The sequence below is a fragment of the Parasteatoda tepidariorum genome, chromosome 6, assembly GCF_043381705.1.
Source record: "Parasteatoda tepidariorum isolate YZ-2023 chromosome 6, CAS_Ptep_4.0, whole genome shotgun sequence".
Lineage (NCBI taxonomy): Eukaryota > Metazoa > Arthropoda > Arachnida > Araneae > Theridiidae > Parasteatoda > Parasteatoda tepidariorum.
In genome coordinates this window covers 71,469,704-71,492,455 of record NC_092209.1, presented here as the reverse complement: position 1 = coordinate 71,492,455, position 22,752 = coordinate 71,469,704, and the positions used below count along the sequence as shown (strand labels likewise).

The window sequence follows — 22,752 nt, the reverse complement described above, 5'->3', positions numbered from 1 at the left end:
AAAAAAAACACAACTACTTCCACTTAGTAGGAATAACATTTACCATGACGCAATGCTAAATTCTATGCCACTATCCACATAAATGCCACTATCCACATAAATCAATTATTAATCAAAAATCGAATATCAATTACTTTTCTTTATAATGCAATAAAATCTGGCGAGCAGCTATTTAAACGATCAAACACTTCGTTTGTTTATTTGTGGCTTGAAGTTAGGCTCGCAGAAAATGCCGTTCATGGGTTAAATTTAGTAGGGATAACACAACCTGTGACGTAGGCTATAGTATACCCAATTAGTAGTTAAGTTTTTTGCCGAAGCGTGGCACTAAACTCGTTTGGGCCAGTGTTACCATTTTATCGCGCTTTTAAAAAACGTATCGCCTTTTAATATACTCTAACAATAAAGAGGAGACTCTTTATTCATGAAAAATCATATCATTTTAGTTTGCTTTTTGATTGACGAAAATCCACGCTGTTGCTGAGATTTCAAAAACCAACTTGACGATAGCAAACTATAATGCATTTTTGCAAAATCGTCATTACCTTTTTAAAACGGTTTCAGAAAGATTAAGATTTTAAACAGATTAAAGCGTCAAAAAATTAACAGTAAAAGAACTTTTCAATACCGTGCCTGCGTAAATCAATACATAGTGACAACTTCAAGTCCGATTTTAGCAAAAGAAACAACCATTAGAATTTATAAAAGACGAAGACGTCAAAATTAATGAATAAGTTTTTGGACACTGGGCCAAATTGGGTGGACTTACACGAACCACTGGTTACATTAATCCACTGCAGAAAGGATTCCAATAATAGGATGGGAAGTGATCTCTTTGGTAAGGAATGACAGATTATGACACAACTTCCGAAAGATCTTTTTTTCCCTCCTCTCCCTCTGTATCGACTTTCCATTTTTTTATTTTTTTTTTATTCCTCCATTCCTCCTGTTCTTTCCTGTCGGACCTCAATCCCGATTTACGCTTAAATGCACGTACAAAATAAGAGGGAGGAGGATTATATTAAACTACTATCTCCAGCTCGTTATTCCTTTGCAAAAGAAGAAGCGTTTCAGGAGAATTTACTGTTTATTCTGTACGATATGCTGAATGATAAAGAACTTTTTTCCAGATAATTTAGTCACTATTTTTAATAGTCAAGAGAAAATAATCTTTATTTTCTATTTTTTTTAACAAATTTCGTAAAAAGAAGGAACATTTAAAAAAACAAATTCTACAGTTTCAGTTAACTGAATTTAATGCAATTGAATTAAAGCGAATGTAAGATTTAAAAGCACAAAAGTCGGATGTGGTTATATTGAGCTAAACTCGATTTTTTTTCCTTATTAACTTATCTAATGAACTTCAGGTAACAAAACCAAACAGTGCTCAAAACTGCATCTGACGCATTAAAAAAAATTGTGTAAGAACAAAATAAATATACAAGAAAGGAGACCACGGCATCTTGGGATCATGAAAAGCATATTTATCAAAAGAAATTTCACTCCCTTCGAAGTAATACGATATAATTTAAGTACAGTTTTTATTTTTAATTTTATTTTTATATATAATTTTCTACCAAAACCCCGTTACTATTAATTATAAGAGATCGTGTGTATTTTATCCAAGTGAAATTCCTCTAACTAATGTAGTTTACGGCATGCAGATAACATTAATCTTTAATAACCGAAAGACTTAACATGGAACCATCGACAAATCTTTATCCAGCGAAATCTCAAAAAATATAAGGTATGCATCCCTTTTTCTTGCTTTTAAAATTTTATTCTATTTTATAACCGTCGTTGAACAGCCGACCCAATCTTTTGAGTTTAGGGCTACTAATGTTCAACTCCGTAACCCTTGTAATTTTGAACCCAATCCAGAAGACAAGGGAACTCCTGGATCAAGTAATGGGAGAAATTTTTCTTCTTGGAGAACTTTTTGACGGAACTAATCCACATTTGCATTACATGGAGGGGGAAACCACGAGAGCCTCCCATCGTTAATCTGACGGCAAGGGGACTCTAACCCATGATCCGTCTACTACTGAGGACATTTCATGTCAGCACTGTGGTCGGTGCAAGCCGGATGCGAATTCGTATCAACCAGTCATCACTGGGATTCGAACCCGATTCACCTCCCCTGAGCCAATTAATCTTAACTAATGAGAGTTAAATATCCACATATTTTGTTAAGCATTAAATTATGCACTTTTTCAAGATCTTTATATTATTATATGCCAAATAAAAAATTGATTTTCTGATTAAAAAAAATTTTGCTAAGATTTTTTTTCTAGTAGAAAATATTCTACTAGACTATATACTACGGAAGTGAGCTAAAAGAAAAGTTATATTTTTATGTTTAAAAAGATATTTCAATTAACCAATAATTTACGCAGCATTGGCGTAAGTACTCGTTTTTTTGCTGATTGAAAAAGAGAGAGAAAGAAGACAAACGTGATTTTTAACAATGAAAAATAAAGAGCGATTCAAGATAAATTTCTCCAATTACAGTAACCAACTCAGCTCTCTTAACCGTCAATGTTAGACACAGAAAAATGATACCTAAAAATCCTTATTTAGAATTGACTACATTACCGTTTTTCACCATATTCTGTAACTATTACGATTGTTCACTCTTTTATTTAGTTAAAAACTGATGTTTTCTCTAGATATAGTAATATATCTAGTATGATATACATCTGGATGAAACGAATCAATGAAAAGTCAAATTACAGAAAGTTATTCATAAGAAACATAGTAATTAAATGGGTGGAGCAGTTTTTAAATTAAGCTCCAAACAGTGTTGGAACAACAGTCCAACAAATGAGTTTTTAGATTGATAAAAAATTTAAAAATAAAAAAACAACCTATAATTTGTTGTAGAACAGACATTGTTTTTGCTTAGATTCCGAAATATTTTTCCTTTTAACCACAACCTGAGTCAATTCCGAGTTTAAATCAAAACATGGTTAAAAACTCAAACAGGCCTACTCACTGATCAGTATTATCAAATTTTTGGCTTAAAAATTTCAAGGTGAATTTCTATATTGCACGTAAAAAAAACTAAATAATTTATTGAATGAAATAAAAATGATCGTTCTTATTGAATAAGCAATTCAGTTGAATCAATTTTCAATGAAACTGATCTTGTTTTGAACTGATCAATCTTATTTTCCTTCAAATCATGAATTAAAGATTTGTAAGTCAACTTAAATTGTTAACTGAGATTAACAATTAGAAAATATATACATAACATTAACATATTAAAGTTAACAAATTGAGAAACAACTAATAAATTAACAGAGAAGATACAATCAAAACAAATAATTAAAGAAAACCTACCAAACCTAGTTGAAACAAAAGAAAAGAACTTTTTAGGGAAGAGATGTAAATATGAGGTTTAACTGATAATTTATAAAAGTTATCATATTGGATTTTTAAAACACTGAAGTAAACGTTTTTATAGCATTGGATAAAATTAGAAAATTTTCATTGAGCCTATGAGCTAGTTACCTTTGATGGCTTAAAATAGATTATTTTTGTTACATAAATTAAAAGAAGCCGCTTAAAAAATAATCCATAGGAAAGAGCAATTAATATAATGGTATTGTTATTCCAACTGTGAAAAGAGTCGAAAATTAAAAACAATATTCTTTTAGTCAAAAGTTCAGCAGCCCCTTCACGCCGTTTTCTACGTTTGGAAAGGAAAAAGCATTTTAAAATGCTTGGCTATTTTGTAAAGTAGTTTAACTATACTATACGCATTGTAAAAAGAATGGGAGTCACAAGGTTACGCGATTTTCCCACTCTCCACACTTTCACTTTCTTCGTTGCCATGGTGACGGAAAACCTTACCTTTCCCTTAACTTTCGGTAAAACGTGGCAATTTACTGGCGAAAGGATAAACCAAGATTTGCGAATACCATGTAATACATGAACATGCAACTAAACAATATTTAACCATGGTTAAAGAGAGGGAAAATTGTGGATAGTGGGAGAAATCACGTAATATTGAAACATCTATTTAGAAAAAGTGTACTTTGTGTCATGAAAAAAATGGTAATAACATTCGATGTAATATAAGGTAATTTAAAACAGGAATAATATATAAATGTATTTTATTTTTAACACAAATCAAGCCGATACAAAACAAAAATAATAAACTCTTGTATGAACATAATTTTTATTCAAGCACAGGAACATAATCACAATTTTTTTCATCACCTTTAAATACCTCTATCAAATGATTCTTAAAAGTTGTGTGTCATTAAAAAAATTTTACTCTATTTTCAAGCTTATAATTTAAAAGTTATAAGCTTACAACTTTTTATTTCAATTTCAAAATTTAATGTATTTTAACAATAAACAGGTACACAAACCTATTCATTTTATAAAAACAAGCATCTTGCACTCATGTTTTTTTAAAGAGTACTGATGTTTTATCTTTAACCTTGGAAATACAGGGCAGTCAGATATTAAACATTAACCTTGTCGCACCCCCAATCCAATTCATTCCAAAAAATCACGATGTACCATAGTAGGTAAAAAGTAACTCATAAACAAACGCAATCGACAATCATGTGATATTATTTGTAAAAATTTCATTATAAACCAGATGAATAATCTCTTACGAGCACTTAAATAATTGTAAAAATCTTCAATTAAAAAAGATTTATTTAAGGTTTAGTGGATTACCGTCTTACATTTAAATTTCAAAAATTCTATGCATTGCACCAATTATAATAGAATTAGTATGATTTTTTTGCGCAGGAGACAAAGAATTTTATACCGGGCTCAACACTTAGTCAAAATCAAAAGTCTGTTTAAAAGTTTTTAAAGTTTTCAGTGTCTTTAAGATACTCAACAAGGTTTCTATGTGGATTGTCTCCAATTAAGTTCGATTATTCAGGATATTCACTGTTAAAATATCGATCGTCTCTTAATTTTAAAATTGGAACACTGAGTTAAGATGTGCTTTATAGTTAATGGTTCTCTGCAACTGGGGAAAACAGTTGCTGGTTCGTTAAGTAAGAGTGATGACTATGAGTTATATGACCTATACGTAATCTGTTTATTAATTATAAAAGAAAATTCCGGTAGAGAATAGTTGTGATAAAATACAAATAATTAAACAAGGGAAAAAACTGCCAAATAAATAGGAATCATGCATCGATTTAAAGAAATCAACCTTGACAAATTTAAGTTCAAAATAAAATCGATTAAACATTTGGGAAAATCTCCAAAAAAGCAAAATAAAAACATAAAGTAGATTCTATTTTTAAATGTATTTAATTTCCATAATTAGCAGGGTAAAGGGTGAAGGAAGTATGAAATGCAAACAAATATTTTAAAAGACAGATTTTCAAGAAATTAAAATATGGGTAAAAATCAAAGTAGGTAATATCATCACATTACATATTTGACAGTACAAGCAATGTTAATAATCAAGCTTCTACAGTGATTATCTCGGTGTTTTATATTAGAGTCCTCTCATATCTTCTCTACATTAAAAATAAAAAAATATAAGTTAACTTTTTACTAAAATGTTGCAGACATCCTTCCTCCTCGCATTTATTGCACTAATTATTTTGTAAATAATTGTAACTATATACAAGCACAAATAAGTAGAAATCCATTTTAAATAAAAAATAAACTAACAGCAACCAAATTATAATACCAGTCGTATAAATATAAAAACTTCAGCAATGGAAAAAACGATCGAAAATAAATATAAAACATTCAACGTATCTTATATATATTTATACAAGTTCAAAAATAAATAATTTCACTCTAAGAGGAATGATATGATTTCACAAGACACTTAAATTGAATTACTTTAAGCAAAGGCTCTTAAAATGTGATCGCAGACCCCTGGGAGGCCAGTGCAGGGAATCCAAGACAGAACTTTGACATTAACTATAAATAAAGCCCTTCAATATTTAATTCTGCTCAGCACAAAATATCCACACACAAAAAATTTTATTTGGTACAGTTATGAATGAAATCAAAGTATAGAAACAAACACAATGTAGAAACGGACCTCAGAGCAAAACTTTCAAACATATAGCCCAACAAAACGGCTCTGGTTACAAGAAAAAAAAACTGCAATTTATTTTGAAACTTTTTTTATTATTTTTTATAGAATGTTACGCTTTTATTTTTTTTTTTAATAATAGTAGTAGTAGTAGTTCATTTACGTCGCACTAGAGCTGCACAATGGGCTATTGGCGACGGTCTGGGAAACATCCCGGAGGATGATCCGAAGACATGCCATCACAATTTTGATCCTCTGCGGAGGGGATGGCACCCCCGCTTCGGTAGCCCGATGACCTGCACGCGAAGTCGAGCACTTTACAGTAGAACAGTTTAACGCGGACCAATATCGCACACCCTCGGTCCCTACGCAGACTGATCCAAGTGGTCACTCACCCGCACACTAACCGCAGCCAGTGATGCTCGACTTCTGTGATCTGCTGGGAACAGTGTCTTAACGATCAGTCCGTTGCGGGACCTTTTTAAATAATAAAAAATATACAAATGTAAATATGCAAGAACAAAAATAAAGAAACAGAAATCCAGTTGTACCAATATTTCTTATTTAGTCCGTTGAGATTAAAATCAAAAAGTTAATCTCAAGAACGAGGTAGCCCTGTCTAGTGTTGGGACGTTCATTTTTTCCACCAATTATTAAAAAAATATGTTATACAGTAAGGGATACGCACACCACAAAACTTTAAGAGCCCTTGCTTAAAGCATTGAATAAATTAGTTTAAAATCACTTTTTTTTATCTTTACAGTAATGTTTTCGTTTATTTATTTATTATCAGCTTCAGATGACCATTTGGTGTGATGTGCGGATACCATATGGTACTTTAAAGTGTCTTTTCGGCTAAATCGAGAGTAACACAACCAACATTCATGAGAAAAATTGAAATGGCCTTTCTTGTGTCGATTACGAGTGCCTGGCTGTTTATATATCTTTCCGCAAATATCACAAGGGTAACGCTTACCAGAGCTTCGACCTGCAAAAAAGTTTTTCACATTGAACTATCAGGTTTTTATAGATACACCAATTAGCATTTTTTTCTGTAATAATTTTGTAAATCCTTAAAAATCAAATTTTATATAATCAGTTTCAATATCATTTAAATTTTATGCTATTAACTGCACATATCCTCTTTTCCTTAAAGATTTTCTCAATCCCAAACGTCTTCTTCGATTTCTGATGCTTATTGCAACAAAAACAAATTTTTGACATCGAAGGAGTATCCTGGTTTAAATAAAATAATATCTTCATTTTTTTTGTATTAAAATTTTTAAACTATACAGTTCTTGTTAAAAGTCTGAGCACACCCCTGTTTTTCCAGAAATGTCAGAAGACGCTGTATCAATGCTAAATGATGCTTATTTGTTTCGTTTCAAAAATAAACAAGATTGTTCATGCACCTAAAATACATACTTCGTTTAGATTTATACAGTATTATTGAGGAAGTTTTCATTCATCTAGGAGCCCTCATTGTAGTCCTGATAAGAGCTCCGTTTGATTTGATTGATTCAACCTAAGGTTAACAATGCATGTGACTGCAGCAACTTTTAAAAACCTTCCATAAGTCTTCCGTGTTTATTGGCCCACAAGAGTTTGAAAAGTTAAGGAGAATGTGGTGGTTACTATAATTGGAACCTAAAAGTAGTTGAAATATAGTTTATACGGTTTAGAGGACCTTTTTCTAGAGTGCTTTGATCGAGTTTTATTTATTTTTTGCCCAGGTGCACTTTTTTTAATATTTACAGTTCAAAGAAGTAGTTTCTTTACCGCAATTCTACCTGCGAAAACCAGCAATACTACCCTATCCTTTGTTTGGAAATATTTGGAAAAACGTGTGTAAGCAGCTTTTGACAAGGACTGTATATTTTATAAAATAAAAACATAATTATATAAATATTTGCTGCAGTTTGAGTGCACATGTAACCGCAAATAGCCGAAATCTGTTTCTAGTAATTACAAGTAAAAATGTCTACAAATATTCTTAATTTCTATATTGTTTTTAAAAAAGCAAAATTAAATTTTATTTCGGCTATTAACTGAAACTTTCCATGAGAACAAGTTCTTACTACACCTTTACCCTTCAGACTTAAAAGTTTCTTCTAATAATAAAACATGATTCAGATGGAAATTTAAGAAAATATGGTAAATGGTCCAAGGGGCTAATAACTAGAAGATTTCCCCAGTTCGTACACATTTTACCGGATATTTTCTCGAGACCTTATTAAATTTTTTTAAAAAATACATATAAATTCATAAAACAAAATAAATTTTACAGATACATACAATACTAAAATATTTGTAAGCTGAGTAAATTATCAATATTGTGCTATCGAAAATTTAGTGTTACGTTTTTATTAACAGGTTAATTCGCCATTAGTAGAGCATTAGATTAAATATTAAAAGTAAAAAAAAATGCCTTCAAAAAGAAATTCAATTAAAACTTTCAGATTATATATATTCAAAACCTGTGAAAAAGAAATGCGGAACAATTTTGTGTCGAAAACACAAATCAAAACAAAACATCAAACCGAAACTACCAATCAGCAAAACATTTTAACACTCGATCAACAGTGATTGGTCTCTGTTTTAAGGTTATTTCACGAGTCCGAGTCAGATTTTATTGGTCTTCGAACAAGGGACCATAATCAGTCTTGATACTTGCGTTTGGTGACAACATTATTTATCATATTGCGAAATAAATGAAATTATTACATTATTAGTCACCATTATAATGTTTTGAATAGTATAACAATATTTTTCGTTCACTTACACAAATTAGTGAGACACTTTTTATGCACTTACTTAAGCATTACAAGTCCTTGAATCCTTTGATGCAATTAAACGCCTGACTATGATAATTCGCCTATTTTATTGGTTTCAGGATCATTTATTTAGCAGGAAATCAAATGCCATTCTTAATAGGAAAACAAGTGTATTTTTTTTGTTTTTCTTTTTACACTTACAGAAATTAAGGACGCACTTTTTAGAGCACTTACACATGAGAAATCCTTGGGTAGTCATTTATTGAGACAAAGCAGCAATGTCATAAAGGAATTTGCTTATCCATCTTCTCTTATCAATGACGAAAAGATTTTGCCTGGAAATACCAAAGTCTGAAATGGTGTATAAATTATTTTAATACCACTTTTCGTACCTAACTGACGCATGTCATAATCAGTTATAAATAAAATCATAACTATTATATTTATGAATGCACTTTTAGATTTGTCAACAACTCTGCCATCTGCAGAAGAGTGCATTTTATCACTTAATAATACCCTTTCTTAAACTTGTTGAATTATGGATTGACTTTCTTCGACCCTCGAGAAAATAATCTCAATTATACAATTTCAGCCAAAAGTCTTGATCAAAATTAGCATCTAAAAAAACACAGCATTTAAAGCACAGTTTACATTCTATTATTTCTTATTTTCTTTCTTTATTCATGCTCAGCTGGTGTTTACTCTTCATAATGAGTTTCCACCATATCAATAACATTATTGAGAACTTTATTCAAATCTTCAACAATAACATGAGAAAAATGTCAGAATGAGAAGTAATAACATGCCAAAGCAAAAACTATGTAGGTAATTCAACTCTAGTCTTGATACCAAATATATCCTTGCACGGACATGGATGGAATTTACTTTATGCTAGAATGAAACCCACTTTTTCATAAAGTGGATAAATGGAAGCCATTTCTTGTTATCTTGATTTGTTCGTTCAACTAAGCCTTGACTTCGACTGTAGCCTGGCCTATCATAGACAATTAATCATTAAGTTTCAAATTCAATTAAAACATAATCGACAAGGTCTCGACCGTTATCACTGCGTATTATGCACAGCGCATTAAATGCCATAAATGTTTTAGTTTATGAGCCATTTCTTTATTACTCAGATATTAAAATTCTTGATTAAAAAAAACTTGTTCAACTAATTTTGATAAATCCTGATGAAATTGTATATTCCATCTGCTTGGTTTTCACTGGCACTTTAAATCATTCTGTAAAGTTGGTTTAGAAGCTAATCATCTTTTTTTTCTTAGATCTTCTACTGTTGCAGATGTCGCACAATGACAAGAACAAATTAATCATTTTCGTAGTAATATTTGCATAGATTTTACCAGTTTCCATTCGTAGTCTATCACGGCCTCCATGTCCAATAGCAATGTGGGCTTTTTCGATTTCATCAAAAATTTCCTCAACTGGCAAATAATAGAGTATTTCCTCATTCTTGGATTTAGCAATTATTCGCTGTGCCCCACCCACCTCTATGATATCAAAACGATTTAAACGCCGATACTGCAATGAAGTTTTTTTCGAGGCCAGTTTAGCATCTTTAATTTCTTGAAGTAATATTTCATATTCTTCTCTGTTCATAACAGTGTATTTACATGATTTTGAATCTTCGCTATTTAGTAATTCATGCAGAAACCTCTGTTTCCCCAATGTCAATGAAGTATTGATTTCGAGATGAAAAACTAAAAGAAAGAAGAAGAAAAAACAATACTCAAAGAGTTATTTTTAAAAAAACGCACATATCAAATTAACTTACAATAACTTTAGTTGGTACTGTGCCATTAAAGGTCATGAAAAATCTCAAAATCGTGAGGCGCGAATTCGGCACCACATAAGCAGCCTTTCATCGTAATGGTCACTATAGAGAATACCTAGGGCAATGGCACTTTTAAAAAATTTAGTGTTGGGTATACACAAAAATTTAGTGTTGGGTATACAGGATAGTGACTCTTAACCTTAAAAAAAAACATTAGTTTAGGGTATAAGAGGCAGTGGCACTTAACCTTAAAAAAACATCAGTACAGGGTATATCGGGCAGTGGCACTTAGCCTTAAAAAAAAACGTTGTTGTAGAGCAAATCGATCAATGGCAATCACATCCTTTGATCAATCAATTATTAAAAATAATATACAGTAATTCTTATTAATTGATTATGTTTGAAGTTCGATTTGGCAAAAAAAAATAATAATCACCTAGGGCTCCTTTAACGAAAGAGTAGTTTTTAGTCTAAAAAATGCAGACATGCTTTCCTGACACCTGATTGTATAGGTTAGTTTTTTTCAAAACTTAAAAATAAATGAAACCATCTATATATTTTAGGCGAAATTATCTAATCTGGCAACAATAAGCCATTACCTAACATTGTCGCAGGATGAGAAAGGGTAACAAATTTCAGTATGTATCGCTCATTAATCTGTGTTAACAATTTATTGATAAACGTGTAGTAAGAATATGTTTTAACTAAAATGTGCAGTAAATAGCAGAAACAAAATTTTAACCCAGATTTCTCCTCAGAAATTAAAAAGAAATCATGAATGCTCGTAGATATTTTACATTTTTACCAGTAATTTCATGTCAAAACTCCTTTAGCCATTTATGTAAACATACATAAGAAACTGCATACATATTAAATTATTGTTCTAAGCACTTCAAGAATTTAGGTTCCCTTTTAAAATGTTTTTTAAAAGATATAATGAAATCGAAAACCTTTAAACTGCCAATTACTTACTTAAAATCAGCTGCTATATATCATAAAAATGATGAAAGTTATAAATTTAAAATTATATCTACTTTACTAAAAACAAAAAAGAACATAGAAATTTTAAGTAAAACTATTTTGTTTGCACTGTTAGGAATAAAATTTTTTTCATACTTTATTAATATAGTGCAAAATTTGTTGAATGTTTAGTAGTTAGTATCCATATTATTTTTAAAAAAATTTAACATTATTGAACAGTATAGAACCAATACCAGTTTGATGTGATATAGTAGTTTATAAACTTCAGTAAGATTAAAGTAAATGCCTTTTAAAAATATATAAAACACAGATTTAAAGAGAAAGAAAAAAATTGATCATTGACTAAATAAATATTAGACTAAATCAAATTATATTAGATAAATACAAACAATGAAAACATTTTGATATCTAAATTACAAAAATAGAGTATGTTAAACATTTTAAATAATAATTAAAATCAAAATAGCGTCTAAGGATAGATTAAAATCGTCTAAGGATAGATTAAGGATATATATATATATTTATTTGTTTTTGGTTTAAAACTTACAAGTAATAATAATAATAATTGCACCTCGAAAAATTTTTGAAAGAAAATGGCTTTACAATAGACTAAAGGATTTGAATAAACAAAAGCATATAAAAAAATGCAATAAATATATTATGTAAAGTTGTTAAAAAAATTTTATTTTTAAGAACCTAAAAAAGGTACTACAATAATCTACACAGTTAAACCTTACAAAGAAAAGGTCTAACACATGCTTAAAAATGCAAATATAGACTGTAACTTACAATGTAGCTACTAAAAATCAAACAATTGTTAAAAAATTTTTAAAAGAAAACGAATTTAAAAACAAATAAATAAAATAAAAAACAATTGTATAAAACTACGTGTATTTTAAACTAATAAAAGCATAAAAAAGTTTATAAGATATAATGTACAGTTAAATAAAGAAAAATGTTTTTAGGACCTCAAAAAGTATAAAGATAATCAAAAAATTAGCCCACAAATTAATCTTATACATATTAAAAAGTACTGAAAAACAATACTTGTTATTTTGCTTGTTATTTAAACTGGTTATTTATACTTATTATACTATTATACTTGTTATTTTAAAATACAAATGTTAAAACGCATATTGAAAGTACAACATTAATAAACCCAAAAGTACAATTTTTTAAACATAAGGGGTTTTTTTTTAAGAAAAACTGCAATAAAATTAATCTTATCAATAAAATTAATCTTAAAGCATATTTTCAGCATAATAAACTACATATTTTAAAACAACAAGATTTTATAAAAAAAAATATTATGCAAATTTATTATGAAACAAAATTTCATTATTTTTTTAAAAAAAAAAGTATTAGGATAATCTTTAAAGGTAAGCCATACAAAATAAACTAAAAAGCTCACTATGTGCTAAAAAAAAACTGAAATATACAATACATAAAATACAAATAATACAATAATAGTAAAAATACAAATATAACAATATATATTAAAATACAATATTACTATATTAAAAATATAAATATTACATTACATATTAAAAATACAAATTTTACATTATGCATTAAAAATACATATATTACAATAATGCAATGCTTAAAAACCAAGCACTATAAAAAGGTGATATAATCTTGATTGACTTTTATCTTAACCAATGTAAGATAAATGAAGTTTCGTAAGAAAAATACAGTAATTATGGCAACTTTGATCTGAAAATAGCAGTATATTTCATTCAGGTCTATGTATTTAAAATCAAAGTGTTTTGGGAGAAAAAAAATTAAACCGTGTAATAAAATTTTTAATAGTGTTTACAATCAGAGAGAAGTAGGCATGTTCCCATATCTGCTTCTGTACTCTCCAACTGCATTCACCATGCTTGTATAGCACTACCCAGTTCTCTCATTTAAATTTTATATACAGTGGTTACAAATTATACCTTCTGAATTCATCTCATTTAGTGAGCTTTTTATTTCTCTTACTTTCTTGTCACTAAGACCTGGAAATTATTTTGGTGAAGGTACCAATATGATTATCTTCCCAAATTGTCATACAATTTAGGCATTTTAAGAAATCAGTTGGGAAGTATATTTCCTATATTTCCGTAAAAGCTGAAATCTTAATTTTTTTTCAGCTACCATATCTTTTTAAAATTGTTTTTAAACTAAAGAAGAAGAAAATATTAACAGAAATGATAAAATAACATAAGATCTTTAATTACAAAAGAATTGCATAACTTGAAAGAAATAATTCCTGATTGAATGATACCACGGGGATATTTCCGTATCGTGATCGGGCAAACTACAAGATGCCAAATAGATTTTAAACTTGCAATTTTTTTTTAAAAAAAATATGTAGATGTTTGCCTGGGGGTGGCTACGAGTTATACCTTTCAAGTTGGCCCCTTTTTCTGATGGTTTCTTTTTAAATTTTTCTTTTAGTTTCTCACGGGCTGGTGCCGGGAAGTTGTCAAGACTTGGCAATTATTCTGCCACAGATCACAGTACAAAAGCTTCCCCATGATACCATTAAACAACATAAGAAAACATACGATTTATAAGCACTATAAGTATTAAACATGAATAATAAATCAAATGTAATCCAATGAATATGATGCAAAGCAATAACTAACACAAAAGAAAAATAGTTAAAAATTAAATGAAAAATTCAGCTACAACAAGAAATAAAAAGTAGCGATATTTTTATTTTTTATAAACTAATTTTAATAAGTTTTAACAACAGTGGCTTATTAGCGTCACCCGAAAATGTTCTAGTTTACAAAGACCGTCGGTCATATTTAGGACACTGTTTAATATTATATTTTCAATTCAAATAATTTGTATAAAGCAATAATATGGAAAGAAGTTTAGCTCTTCATAATGGAATTCAGAAAATAGGAAATTAGTTTAACTTAGAATGTAAAATCAAAACAAAATTAATGATTATTTTCCCTAAAAGTAGCTACTCTCAAAACAATGAAGGTTAACAATAAAAAAATACTAATAATAAGGAAAGATCAGAATTAAAATTAAAAGAAATATCAGAAACAAGAATGTTTTGTAGACAAATAAGGATATATTTCAAGAAATGATTTGTTTCAATCATAATTTATTTTAATTGATGATAATGATATTCAATTTTAAATACTTATGTTAAAATGCATAATGTGCTTATAGCTTATATTGACAAGAAAGGGCAATAAATTGAAAGACACCTTTATATTTTTAATTTTCTCATGCGTATTTATATATTTTAGAAAGCTTCTTCTAGTCATATTTTTTTCAATTTTAATCTAATCTTTTTATTAAAAACATATTAACACTACATTACTTTTAACCGCAACAGTGCTTATCTTTCTGCTGTTTATGGTTCAAGTAAATAATCCGATTCAATTGAATCAACTTTTTAGATTTTTTTCGCATATATTTTTATTGCATTGCCTACTTTATGAACGCAAACTTTTCATCGGTCCGAACTGTCTCTACCTTACTAAGTTTCATAAGTATTGTTTACTTACAAGATTTCAAGAAACTATTATTACAAATTGAAATAATTACTCGCTGAACTGCATGAAATAAAATATTTATTTCTAGTTAGCAAGATCTTAAAATTAAATTCTTCCAGATAATGGATGATTTTAAAAAAGTCAAAGAAACTTATAGTCAAAAATTCAAAGTACTTAATACTACGCATGTTAAATATTTTCTAACCAAGAGAATGAAATAGCATATTTAAAAAAAATCATTACATTTTTTTTTTGTTGACATATTTATAAACATATTCTGCAGTACCATATTCCGCTGTATTCTGTTTTGCTCGTTATTAATATTTTTTTATAGGGATATGGGATATGCTTTGTAATGAATCACTTAAAAATTCATTTTTCCGTTTTTCTAAAATTGGATTTTGGCGTAAATATTTTTTCCTTTTGACACATTAATACCTTTTATTTATTTAAAACGTTATCAGTATTATTTGTTACATAATATAATTACAAATAATAACAGTAATTCTTGTATTTTAACAAGTTTTCAGTCAATTTTTTTTTTATTTATAATAAATTAAAATATGGCATCATATGTAAAATGGAAAGATTTCTGTATCGTCATCTACGTTAAAATAATCGCCGATTCTTGGCAACTTCAGTGCAGTGGCTCATGCTAAACTAAAAGGAAAACGTGACAGAATGGGATTAACTTAAAGGGTATAATTCCAAACCTCTATATGTTTTTTTTTTTTAATTGCAAATTTAAAATCCATTTTGCAGCTTAATGATTGCAGTTGGATTAACAAATCACAATACAAAAATATCCGCCATGAAGTAATTTTAAAAAGATTAGGAAAATGTTACTCATTCATTAAATTTGTCTCTTAAGTGGGGAAGATTTTCCATCTTGGTCCGTCGCCAATAGCCCATTGCGCAGCTCTTAGTGCGACGTAAATGAACAACAACAACCATCTTGGTACCTATGCCAAAAAATCTTCGCATTTTGACAGCAACCTGGTAGTAGAAGACGAATGGGGATTCTATCATATTGGTATCTATTTGTGCCAATTAAATTTATCAAGTCACCGAAAATATTTTAAACATTCAAACAAATGTAAAAATAAAACAAGTAGAGGTTTAGCGGGAATGGCTAAGAGTCATACCGTTTGAGTTGGCTTCCTTTTCAGATTTTTTTTTTTGCTTATTATTATAATTTTAGTTTATCTAGTGATGCAGAAATCTTTCAAAAAACAAACTAAAAAAAAATATATCACAGAACGGGACTAACCTGAAAGGTACAACTGATAACACCTTTCTTTAAACAATCAACTACCTACTTCTTAAAAAAAAAAACAATTTCTAGTGCCAAAATCCTTGGTTTTAGTAGTTGGTAGCGAACAGGTAACAATACAGAAAAGTTGCTTTAATATACTTTTAAATTTTTAAAATATATGAGAGATTTATTGCATATATATTATATTTATATTGATTGAAAGAAAATTTATCATAATCATTAAAAATATGCTAACAGTTTTGTTTTTTTTAATCTTTAATGGCTGCTGTATCAAAAATTTCTATACATAATTATTTAAAACGACGCCCGGCGGCTGAGTGGTAGCACTTCACGCTCGCATGCCACAGGTCCTGGGTTCGATCCTCGGGCTGGGCAAGGTTGACTCAGCCTTTCATCCCTTCAGTGGGTCGATAAATGAGTACCAAGCATGCTTGGGAACTAAACACTGGGTTTTCCACATTTGGCTGACCACCTAACCGGAACATCTGCTTTTGCACCCCAGAGCCCAAGGTCAAGAAAACTGAGATGGGCACAGTAGGCCTTGGCGCTCTACGGGCTGTTGCGCCACTTTAGTTATCTTAAATCTGGTAGATAGAATAAAAGTTGAGCTACATGAATAATAAAATCCTCATTAATAATTCAAACAATTTTCATTTTCAGCTCTAATATCAAATGTATGACTAGAGCACTATTTGCAGAGAATACTGTACTTATACTTTTGTTTTGATGTAAATTTATATCTTGGCATGAATGTATAAAATCTAGCATTCTGTAAAATCATATATTTTATAGAATGTCTTGTCATGGTATAGAATGCCTGTAATTGGCTGACAATATAGGAAGTGATTCATATTTTTCACAATATCTCTGCCTTTTATAAAATGACCGTTAAAGTGCCTACCAACATTCCTTACAATGACTATGAACAGTCTATATATAATTCTCATATTTCATACTTTACCTAAAGAGCATTTATCATTCCATAGAATATAATATTACTTAAATTGATAGTAACATGTATAACAATGTAATATGAGTTCAATGTTATTACCTTTTTTTGTATTGATTTTTTCTTAAAGATTTCAGAATTGAATACTATTTTTCATATATATATGTATATATAAACTAATTTATGTGAATTTTTAGGGCTTTGGATCTTATACAGAATGTATGACTAGAGGATTGTTCACAGGCTTATCTTCTTTTGCACTATGTAAGCATGTCATTTCAACTTAGTATTTTTATAACAAATATATTTGATTTGAAAAAAAAAATTCATTGTTGAACATTTTCTTAAATCTTAATTTTTTTTCGTGAAATTTAATATTTACAACTTTTTAGAATTTTAAAATTTACTAGAAATTGTAAAGAATAAGGCTCATTTAACCACTCTTTAATATTTCAATTTTTTGAAGAAATTTAAAATAAATTTTACTACTTGATAAAATTCCTAAATATGCTTCAGTTATTTCCTATCAATTTTTTAAGGCATAAACCGTAGCTTTCTTTTAAAAGCAATTATATTTCCACGCAGGCCTTATAAACCATCCATAAATTCTTTAATTTTCTTTTTATTTAAAAAAAAATTGAATTTTTGTATATTAAATTTTATTTCTTCACATGCTTATTAGGTAATGAAATTAGAATTTTCCCCTTAAATGGACACTATACCATGGATGAAATGTTTCATTACAAATTTTGTTTAATGTCCATTGGTAATTTAAAATTCAAAAATTAGAGAAAAGTGAGTAAAGGTAAATCTAAAATAAACCACGGAGTTGCAAATGGTGAAAATAATGCTTTCCAAATATCAAAAGGCAAACAAATTATGTCAAAATTACTTCTCCACTGCATAATTCTGCCTTAATTTGTTTTTGAAACTTTATGATTTAATTTAGGTTAACCTGAATTCACTTTTTCTATAGCTACTTTAAATTTCTTTTGTAACTGAAAGAGAATTTGCCATGATGTATTTTTACCAAAGCATAGTATAGATGGTTTATTTGTTTCATTGTTAACATGTTTATTTATTAACATGTAAGCAAATTTATTAACAAGTTTGATTTTTATTAAAAGCAGTGTAAGCCGTTTTAGCCTTACTAAAATTAGTTGCAATTTTGGTGTTTTTATTCAAAATTTCTAGGCTATGCTTCTTGAAGATATTATTTGATTTGAAAAATTTTTTATATCTGTAATATCACTGTGGATTGGCAACTTTTGTCAGATATTATATTTTGCTTTGAAAAAAAAAAAAAGTTGCAAAACGAGACACTCTATTGCTTAAGTTATTTTATAAGAAATTAGTGCACAAATTTCGATACTTTTCCATTTTGCCAGCAATAAAGTTTCTAGTGTAAATTAAACTGTTTTTTTTTCTTTATTACTATTTTTTAAGGGAAGATTTTTTTTGATAAATAAAAATAAATGAACAGATAAATAAAATAGTTGAGTTTACTTACACCAGCAAAAAAAAGTATACAAATTTCTTATTAAAAATATTTTTTAGACTTTGAAAGATGCATTTATACTTCTCACTTGCTGGCATTATTTTAATTACACTTTCAAAAAGAAATCTTAAAAATCACATCTTTTTCTGATCGTTACACGTATTTTCCTATTAAAATACAAAAAATATCAGAAAATTAAGATATGATATATGTTTTAGTACTTTTAACACTTCGTATCATTAATATTTTATTATTATAACGGATCTGCTGCCTCTCAACACTGATATGTCATTTGTCAATTTCATACCTTGCATCAAATTTTGTTAAGGGAGGAAAGGAATTGCATCAATTTCTAAAATATTCTGAGCAAATTAGTCTTCAAAGAGTTTTCTGTAAACTGTCATCAGTCTGTTGAGATAGCTGAAACCTCTCTCACAGGAAGCTGTGTTCACTGGTAGAACAGCACAAACATGTTGTAATCTGGAGCATATTTGGGAATATCGGCGAACATTCTTTACTGTTAAACTTCCGTAGCATCTGAGTCAATGTTAGTGAAGTGATCATAAACTTGAATTTTGCCCACTCTGCTGACACAGCATCCTCTTGTTCATTAAAGAGACTTGGGTTTAAATACATGGAGAGTTTCCTAATCTCCTCTAATTCAAATTTTTCTTTTCAAATTCAAATTTTTTCTTCGGTAGCATCAAAAACACACAGAGTTAACACATCTGTTTATATAGATTGCAGTCTTTCTGTGATGCACATCTTACATATTTAATTAATATCCCTCTTAAATCTGAAACTATTGCTCCCCATTTTTATTATTTGTCAAATGAAAACTCATAAATCTAGAAAAAATATAGTAGTCTGATTCGAAACACAACATTTTTTAAGACAAAACTTACTTGCCAGCTCAAAATATTGGGTTGCCAACGACGAGCTGGCGAGAGGAAATTTCGCACCCTTTTCTACTATCTATGCATAAATATTTATTTTAGAAATTATTTGTATTATATGTAGTTTTTAACATTCCAGCTTTTTCAGCGATGTACTTTACTCAAGTACTTTTGAAGCGTCATCTTCCATATGAGCAAAAATATTTTCTACTCCTGCCATCCATTGCTAGTACAATTATTGCATGGAAAGTTACGTCTGAAAGAGCTAAGTTATGCCAAGATGCTTGGGTTTCCTCTGAAGCACAATATACTAGTTATGACAAAAAGAGATAAAATTGTTTTTATGATGTTAGATTTTTAAGTTATTAAAAGTTTGTGTTTGTCTGCATAATGTTTATTGTGTTCATCATTAAGAATTTAGTTTTAAGTCAATGTTAATCAGTTTGTATATTATTAAAATTTTCAAACCATGTGTGATATTGTTTTCTATCCATTGCTAATTGCAATTATCACAATTCTATAATATTCTCCTTTTTTTAATATTTTTTATTTTTCAAATGTTTTTTTCTTCTCTTCTAGTTAATAATTATAGACCTATGTTATTAGATAAATTGACAATGTCACTGAAATGTTTTTAAATTCAACTTTATTTTCAATAGCTGTTACACTAATAACAGCTATTGAACTAACCTTTGTCTTCATTTGTAACACCATGATTAAAATTCTGCAATTTATCGGTAAAGCTTGTGGTTAAGTATTTATATTCAAATGTTACAATTGGTAGTTTTGCAAGTTTTAAAATGCAGAGATATTTAATGCTATGATACATGATAAACTAACTACACTACTTAAAATATTGAATTAATTAATTGAAACTTAATTTGTGAAAACTTAACTTGTGAAGACATTAAACATGCTTTTTTTTTTACTTAATTTTGACTGCAATTTTATTTTTTTAATATTAGGTTTATTTTTGTCTAGAAGTTGAAAATCAATCTGAAGCACTCACTAAAATGACACTCTTATTCTGCTATTGTGGCTGTAACATTTATTTTAGAACTTAGAAGGAAAAAAAAGTTATAAATTAATTATACCTTGAAGAAATAGTGAAAATTATTCAGAAATTTTTTAAATAATAGAAAATACCTGCACTAAAATAACAAACCCTTTGTGGGAATTTACAAATAAAAACTTTATTTGAATAGTGATTAGTGTTTTATTTATCTCTGATTATATTCAAGCTTCAGTAATATAGTGCTCCCATTCTGCTTATTAAAGAAATTTGTAATTAGTCTCTCTTTCACATGGATACTAGTCATTTATATCTTATTTTTATAATTAGTATTTCTCCAGCTTTCTTCTGCTGCCAACTCAAGGCCACTAAAACTCAGATAATATAGAAAAGTTATTCCTAAGTTCCAAAAATTATTAAGCGCCTTTTCTCTTAATCTAATAAAGTGAAACTTGTTTACCCTACCTTTGGGCTGCAGAATAATACACTAACATAAAAAAGTTATAAAAAGTAAAAAATTGAGTCCATGGAAATCGAAAATTTAGCCTAAAATCTAAAAAAGCGAGAGCAGAGAGTTCTTAAATAAATGTACACGAGTGCAAAGTTTAAAATGGATGGAAATTCTTTAAATGTGGTGATTAAAACACTCAAAGAAGGTAAAAGGAAAAAATAGTAATATTTTAGAAGCTATGTTTTATCTTAACAGAGTCGTTGACTCACATCAACCTAAAAAAAAATTTTTTTAGCTGAAATAGAAAAAAAATATACCCAAAAATTAGTATGCACTCTCCATAACATAATTACGTTTTTTTTTTTAAATATAATTATATTTACAAAAAAATAATAATGTTTTAAAAAACATAACTATCTTTTAATAAACATAATTATATTTTTTAAAAAAGTAACTAATCTCCTTTTAGACATCACAGAACATAATTTACTTTTGAAAGCCAAGTTTTCTACACCTCTTCATCTGCATAACGAAAGAGAAGGGTACGCTTTCTTTTTTTAGAAAACTGTTCATTTATTTTTTATTTATAAATATGCATATATATTTACATAACTTAAACAGTTTTCTAAAAGTAAAAAGTGTCCCTCCCCTCTCACCCTATGCCTTCATTACTTATTTTTGAACAAAATGTCATGATTTTTAACTTAACTAAAACAAAAACTTGGTTACATTTGTTGGTGCTAAAACAAAATACTGCCCAAAAAAAAAAAAGAGGCAGATTTATCAAATCTTAAGTTTTGCTTTAACTTCTGTGTTCTGTAATCCTTGTCAAAGGTGTAATAAAGGCAACAATTTATATTAAAAGCATAATTAGACACCAATTTTAAATTCACTTCAATTTGTTATGGAAAAGTTATACCTATGTGCTTGATTACAAGCAATAGAATTGATAATTACTTTGATTTATATTCGCTGATTCTAAATTTTTAAAAAATTGAGTACTAAAGAAAATTTTTTACAAAGACCTTAGGTTAACATGTAGGATCAAGACTGAGAAGAAGAAAAGGGTTAGAAATTCTCCAAAACATGCTTACATAAAACTTGAACAGCTTCTTGGTAAATATATTTGCCTTTAATTGAATCATGGATAAATAATTTTTCTAGGATATTCAAATTTCATTTGAAGATCTTCCAGAATGTGAAAGTACAACATTTACACTATTTTTACATGAATTTTAAAATTGAATTCACTTTGAAAATCTTAATTTGATCATGACTATTTTTTTTTATCTTAGATAAAGATTATGTTCCGCTTAAAAAATTTATTAACTAACCATGATCAGTATTTTTGCTGTAATCAGTATATAACAAAGTAGTACCTACCATATTTCTTTATGAGAAAAGTATAAAATTTTAACAAGATATACTAATAATTATTATTTACAGTATTTTTTTAAACATAACAAGATAATCAATTTATTTCTTGGAGTCGATCAGATTAGAAGTTGTAACATTTTAAAAATATTTAAATTAGCTTAGAATAATTGAATTTTCATAACAAAGATTCAAATTAAGTCACT

The 22,752-nt window shown here is 28.5% G+C and overlaps 1 protein-coding gene and 1 long non-coding RNA gene across 4 annotated transcripts; one reads left to right on the top strand and one right to left on the bottom strand.

Annotated features, from left to right (window-relative positions):
• Positions 1-4,101: 4,101 nt before the first annotated feature.
• Positions 4,102-14,704, bottom strand: LOC139425927 (uncharacterized). 3 transcript variants are annotated; one of them, XR_011637054.1, is made up of 2 exons: positions 13,975-14,704; positions 4,102-7,022 (listed from the first exon to the last, which is right to left on the bottom strand). It is a non-coding gene; the product is annotated as an uncharacterized lncRNA (long non-coding RNA). The 3 variants fall into 3 exon arrangements; XR_011637053.1 differs by lacking the exon at positions 13,975-14,704 and adding an exon at positions 9,043-9,404; XR_011637052.1 differs by lacking the exon at positions 13,975-14,704 and adding an exon at positions 8,849-9,036.
• Positions 9,394-20,181, top strand: LOC107455152 (transmembrane protein 141). The gene is made up of 4 exons (XM_016072630.3): positions 9,394-9,404; positions 15,110-15,260; positions 17,513-17,579; positions 19,849-20,181. Exons 2-4 carry the CDS (start codon positions 15,213-15,215, stop codon positions 20,040-20,042), a joined length of 309 nt encoding a protein of 102 aa, XP_015928116.1. The 5' UTR covers positions 9,394-9,404; positions 15,110-15,212; the 3' UTR covers positions 20,043-20,181.
• The last annotated feature ends 2,571 nt before the right edge of the window (positions 20,182-22,752 follow it).